Genomic DNA, 6902 nt, shown 5'->3' with positions numbered 1-6902 from the left:
ACAAAAACAGACACACACACACACACACACACACACACACACACACACAGAGATACAGACACACACACACAGAGATACAGACACACACACACACACACACACAAACATTTAAGGACATTGAATTGGACATAGAAGACAGGTTAGTATTAGTTATTAGTGATAGAATTAAAAAACATAGTAATTAAATGTTTGAAATTACACAGAAACTAAAAACTTCTGACTCTAAGTGGTTCCAGTGTAATAATCAAATTATTTTCATTGGTTAACCCTTCAACATTTCGTGACCTTACATCTAAACATACATGTGATCACTCCAAAACGGTTTCCACTACTTTAAGTGACATGCATTATATCAAATAAAAACAAATAGTTTCTGCATGTACAATGGGGGCCGTAAGTTTGTTTTTTAAATAAATTAATACTTTGATAAAAAAAAAATAAAAAAAACTTTCACGCTAGGTTAATTTTTAGGTAATATTTATCAAATACATCTAAACATTTTCCAAACAAAACAAAACAAAAACATTGGTTTTGATTTGTGTCTCTTGTGCTTTGTAAACATCACAAGTGTGTGCCAGTGATCAAAGTTATTCATAATGCTGCCTCGGATTCATAATCATAATGAGTCCGCCGCACCCTTACCCTACAAATCTTATGACTGACATGTAGTTATTTTACACTATAACAAAAAAAAAGTATTATACTGGAAGTCACTTCCCTGTCAGTAATGGAGTCTTTATTATTGTTATTATTATTATTATTATGCAAACATTAAACAAATACATAAAGGACAGAAGAGACAAAACTTCTACAGGAAAAAACAAACTAACACACAAAACAACAACAACAACTAAGAAATAGTAATGGAGTCTAATGCCACAGCAGCGGGTCTGATTATTATAATTATTTATTAGCATAAATTATTCAATGATTAATATAGTGAATAAACTGTGATAATGTGAGAAATGTTGAAGGTGTCTGAATAAATGTTGGTTTGACTCTATCTATTTGATAAATGAAGTTAACCAACTAACATTATATACTCTTTTGGTTTCTGTACCCAATATTAAAAAAATGTACAAATGCAATAAAAATATTGGTATCGGTACTCGGTATCGGCAAGTACCAAAAATAAAAGTATCGGTATCGGGCGAGTACTGGAAAAAGTGGTATCGGTGCATCCCTAATTAATATCATTATCATATCATCTTTTTTGTGAGCACAGTAGCAAAATCTGAGAAGCCAGCGGAGGTGGCTTCTCATGTGTGCTATAATGAAGCAGGTAGTTTCTGATTAACACACTTTATTATTATTATTATTATTCGTTCTGATGAACACACGCTGAGGACATCTGCTGGCCAAATGTGCCAAAATTAATAAAGAATGAGAATGTAACGTAACGCCGCGTTGAGTTCTGGGAAACTGCTTTGTTTATCCGCCATACTTGCAGGATAGGGCTGCTTTTCCGCTGTTGAGTTTAGGGCATTAGTAGAAAGTAGGGGACTTTCTAAAATGCTTAAAGTGGCTTAATGTACCAAGACAGTGATAAAGACAAAATTGTAAAGCATATACTATGTGCAGATATGCATATAAGATCAAAATGTGAACGCGACGCGTTTATTTACACGTTAAGCCTTTTCCTCTCATATAAAGAACGCGCTTAATGCACCGAGACAGTGATATTTAAAGACCACATTCTGTACACACATCTTACTAATAAAGCATAATATGTGTGGAAAAACAGATGAGCCCAAAATATTAACTTTAGAAATCGCTGTCTTAATCCAGAAGCGCTTTCTAGATTACAGTTTTCTGAAGAGAGGAAAACGCGTTACATTTAAACATGTCGCGTTAATATTGCATGTCTCATCTGCATGTCTTTTAGCACCACATTAAACCAGCATTTGAAAATGCTACAAAACTTTCCCCAAGCTCCTAGGGATTTGATTTTGCTTGTCATTTGTTGAAATAAATAAACAGTACAGTGAGTTCGTGACTGTTCGCTGAATGTGACCCACAATCTGTGATTCTCCACCGTGGCCATGGAAAAATTAACATTTATAATGACATCAGTTATACTTTGTCATTTAAAACTTTCCAACAAAGAAATGGATCGACTTCTGTCAGCTTGTTGAACACACTTTTATTTGGATAATGTACCATATGATGGCTGAAGCAGCAGCGAGCGACACTGTCTGTATTCAAGCTAATCGGGTAAACAGTGTAAACCAAATTCTACAAAACCTAAGAGAGAAATGCAGTAAAATAGCTTCTCTTCCCTGCAAACGATACAATGAAGAATGAATGGTTGTTTAACTTAAAGGCAAAAACAAAACAAAAGATAAGCATTTAGTATAGAGAATGAGAAGTAGCCATGGGAACGGATAGCGTATCCTGCTAATATGGCGGCGCCTTCCCGAAATGCAATGCGGAGTGAAAAGATCGTGACGTAACTCCTCATTCTCTATAGGCCTACTCTATTAATACATATTAATATTAAGACTTTGTTAATACTCTGTGTTCCTAGTCATATGTTGGAGGTGGACAAAACTGCGAAAATGTGTTCGTTTTGATATTCTAAAGCGTGGCCAGGTCTATATCAACAAGAAATGAACTCAAATGGCTCTAGACACTCATTAAATATTTACTGTATTTAATTACAAATATTTCTTATTCATTTCCAATGGCGGTCATTTTTATACGCGAACAACACAAGTGTGACTATTTTTTTTACGTTTAGCTTTTTCGAATCCATGATTTTTTTTTTCCCACATAGCGACTGCCATAAAAGCCATCGAGTTTCATACAATTCCGATGAAGTAGCGATTTTTAAAATTTCTAAACATTTTTTTTTTTTGAAGTTGGACAAAACTGCGAAAATGTGTTCGTTTTGATATTCTAAAGCGTGGCCAGGTCTATATCAACAAGAAATGAACTCAAATGGCTCTAGACACTCATTAAATATTTACTGTATTTAATTACAAATATTTCTTATTCATTTCCAATGGCGGTAATTTTTATACGCGAACAACACAAGTGTGACTATTTTTTTTACGTTTAGCTTTTTCGAATCCATGATTTTTTTCCCCACATAGCGACTGCCATAAAAGCCATCGAGTCTCATACAATTCCGATGAAGTAGCGATTTTTAAAATTTCTAAACATTTTTTTTTTTTTTTAAGTCGGAACCTTTATTCTGTCGTCAATGTTTCCGGCCGAGTGAAATAAGCCCGGGCTCTCTTTCCTGCACGTTACACGCGCGTACGCAGACTCAGCCGAACAACAACTGATTAAAGCAGCTGTCCCGAAACTACTAAACTACCATGGAGACGATTTTAGAGCAGCAGCGTCGATACCACGAGGAGAAAGAGAGACTTATGGACGCCAAAACGAAGGAGATGCTAACGAAAAAAACCACGGTAACTTTACGGATCTCTGAATGGGTTTAAAATGGTGCTAACACATACCGTTACATCATGTTATTAATAACCATAAACTAAACTAAAACGAACACTATTTAAATTAGTTACGCCTAGCAGCGATTAAAGTCAAGTTATGTGTGTTATGTTCACATTCTACTGTTTACTGCTACATTATACACAACATTATACTGTAGATTTAATTATTACACCAAGCTATGTATACTTTAGCTTTCCTTTCTCTCAGTCTGTTTTATGAGTATATCTTTATTACTTCTACATGAAGTTATGATTGATTAACTGTTGGGTGCTCTTTTTGAGAAGGGTGCTTTGTGTTTCTTATGTTTTTTTGGAAGTACCTTCAAAAGTTAGGTTTAGATCTACATGGAGACATTTAGCAGTGTTCTTGTTCAGCACAACTTTTCTTTTCTCTGTTCAACAGCTGAGAGACCAGATCAACTCTGATCATCGAGTGAGAGCTATGCTGGATGTGAGATTCATCTTTTCTTTTGTGTCGTTTACATTCGTCTAATTCATTCTCAAATTCATAATCCTGCAATCTGCGTGAATGCATGAAGCTGGTGTGTTTGCGTTGTTTGATTCTTGCAGAGGTACATGGAAGTGAGCGCAAACCTCAGAGACTTGTACGAAGACAAAGACGGGTAAGACAATCTCAAGGACATCCGAGTCGGTATAGAAATATATCAGGCTTATTTTGTGCGATCTCACGGCGGTGTTGTGTGTCTGTTCATCAGAATGAGGAAGGATGAGCTGAATGCAATATCAGGACCCAACGAGTTCGCTGAGTTCTACAACCGACTCAAAGTGATCAAGGAGTTCCACAGAAAACACCCTAACGAGGTACAGACAGCTGTGAAGTGCTCTGTCCTGAACGACACGCTTCTGTCTCAAGAGAAATATTCACTCCGCTCGTTCTGTGTGTCGATTGCAGATCTGTGTGCCCATGTCAGTGGAGTTTGAAGAGCTCATGAAAGCCAAAGACAACCCCAGTGAGGAGGCACAAAGTAAGTCTGGAGTAACGCGAGAGCTGTTTGCTGAGGCACTGATATGTGCTGTGAATGGACGGTAACGGTCTCAATGCTGGTCACAGATCTGGTGGAGTTCACTGATGAAGAGGGTTACGGACGCTACCTGGATCTCCATGACTGCTATTTGAAGTACATTAATCTTAAAGGAGTGGAGGTACTCTCTGACTTCTTATTTGATTTACATGCCTTCAAATAATTGAAGAAAAGACTCTTATACTTCTGTGTCTGTTGCTCTCTTCTAGAAACTGGAGTATGTCACTTATCTGTCAACATTCGATCAGCTCTTTGACATCTCTAAAGACAGGAAGAATGCAGAATATAAGAAGTAGGTGAAAGTTGGTCATTTAAATGCCACGTAACTGATTGAAATAAAATCGAAATAAAATTATGGCCTAGTGTAATTATAATATAGCAACTGCTGCAGTTTAAAGGGGACATGAACTGCCTTTTTTATTTTTAATATTCCACTTATAATATTGTCAAGATTCTTACATCAAAGACATAATGTTTTAGCAGTAAAAGGCTATTTTCTGTACTGTTTTGACCCCTTCATCTGAACGCTCTGTGTGAACCGGTGTGGCGGACTGTAGACTGAAGTAAACGATCACTGCTGTGATTGGCTAACAGTTGTGTTTGTTTGACAGCCTACAGCCTTCATAGATGGACGCTGCTGTGATTTAGGTCAAAAACACATAAATACTCGGTTCATATCAAACAATCTGTAATAATAGACAAAGCAATAGTGATCACGTAATAAAAACAGTTACTCACTTGTGTGGTGCGACATTACTGTCAGATCCAATATAGTCGCACAGCATCATCTTTTAGATTCAATCTTTCAGCAAATCCTGAGTCGAATTGTGCCTTGCTTGTAAACAAATCTGCTGTGAAATGAAGTGAACAAACGACCTAGTTCTCACTGATGCGATCTTCAGTAAAAATAAAGTTCATCCAGTCTTTCCTAATGTTGGGATCTGATGGAAGGCGATGCAAAGATGTGTTTTTCCACAGCTTAGCACTGCACAGCGTCTTGATGACTTTGGAGCATCTTTATCGTTTGGTTTCTGTGTAGACCTGCGTTCGTCTCTCTCGTTATTTACACTACATGCGTGAATCGGTGGGCGGAGCTAAACAGACAGTGATGTAGAATCGGTGGGCGGGGCTAAACGGGCAGTGACGTAGAATCGGTGGGCGGGGCTAAACGGGCAGTCACGTAGAATCGGTGGGCGGGGCTAAACGGGCAGTGATGTAGAATCGGTGGGCGGGGCTAAACGGGCAGTGATGTAGAAGCAGGTGTTGATGATCTTCTGCGGAGGCGGGGTTTAGACACTATTACATCATAGAGCGTCACATTCCACAAGCTGTCGTTTTGGCAGATTGGCTTCAATATAAGCTGTATTTAGACTAATGAGAACGTTTCTTGTATGTCAAAAGATCAAGGGAATTTCGATTTCTCAGTTCATGACCCCTTTAATTAACCAGATCTTTTATGTTTCAGAATGAAATGCAGCACTGTGCTGATTTACTCGCGTGCATCTCATGATAACATTGTTTTCAGTGACTCCGAGCGACTAGGTTGGCATTAAATGCTGCTCCACATGAACTTTTGTAATGAGAAGTGTTTAAACCTGCTGCCAACAACAAAACCATTGCAATTTGTGTCAGAAAAAAATCACAGTGGGTTTTTTTTCTTTCCCCAAATCGTTCAGCTCTACCACATAATCCATGCTTTTATATTGTGTAATCTTTAATTAACTTTTTTTTTGTTGATAATATGAAATGTTGACTTTCTGTTGATCATTCGATTAAATGTGATTGGTCAGAGCTTGTGGAGTGTGTGTTGGATAAACTCAGTTTGAAAGCTGCTGATGTCTAGTTGAATGCATGTTGTGTCTGGTCAGTGGTCTCATGTCTGTGCTCTTGCAGGTATCTGGAGATGTTGCTGGAGTACCTGCAGGAATACACGGATCGGGTCAAGATGCAAATGAGCTGCTGCTCCCCGCCCCCTTTTCCAGAATAGAGCTGCGCCATTACAGCTCGGACCTGCTAAAAACATGTGCTTTGGTTCTGATTATCATGTTTATCACGCTGAAATCATATGAGTTTAAACTTCTGATATACGGTAAAGAACTGATAACAAAAGCTGTTATAGGAGCAATAGCCATGTGGGCAGCGATGTGTCATATGCCATAGCTGTGCACAAGGTGTTTGTGACAGCTCCAGTCTTATTTGTTCTTTAATAACGTCATCAGCGACTAGTCGACTTCGACTCGACTTTCATCACATAAAAGTCGACTTCAAAAAATCAGAAGTCGTTCAACCCCTAATTCACACACAAGTTTACATTACAAACACACGAGTTACAAAAACTGGGTTATGTCTGTGAAGGTAAACAGCTGGGAAATAAATTGCATGTTTATTTTAGATCTGTGTG

General features: G+C 37.8%; 1 protein-coding gene across 1 annotated transcript in view; it reads left to right on the top strand.

Moving 5' to 3' along the window:
* Positions 1-3196: 3196 nt before the first annotated feature.
* Positions 3197-6902, top strand: part of LOC107693991 (splicing factor 3A subunit 3) — a 9753-nt gene continuing 6047 nt past the window's right edge. The window contains exons 1-8 of the mRNA XM_016493608.1: positions 3197-3419; positions 3862-3909; positions 4029-4081; positions 4175-4280; positions 4372-4444; positions 4531-4622; positions 4711-4793; positions 6395-6440. Coding sequence (XP_016349094.1) covers positions 3324-3419; positions 3862-3909; positions 4029-4081; positions 4175-4280; positions 4372-4444; positions 4531-4622; positions 4711-4793; positions 6395-6440 — 597 coding nt within the window. The 5' untranslated portion in view covers positions 3197-3323. The remainder of the gene's footprint in view (positions 3420-3861; positions 3910-4028; positions 4082-4174; positions 4281-4371; positions 4445-4530; positions 4623-4710; positions 4794-6394; positions 6441-6902) is intronic.

This window comes from Sinocyclocheilus anshuiensis, unplaced genomic scaffold, assembly GCF_001515605.1.
Source record: "Sinocyclocheilus anshuiensis isolate Anshui unplaced genomic scaffold, SAMN03320099.WGS_v1.1 scaffold2456, whole genome shotgun sequence".
Classification (NCBI taxonomy): domain Eukaryota; kingdom Metazoa; phylum Chordata; class Actinopteri; order Cypriniformes; family Cyprinidae; genus Sinocyclocheilus; species Sinocyclocheilus anshuiensis.
Note: the sequence above shows the minus strand (reverse complement) of the source record. Positions and strands in the feature narration are given on the sequence as shown.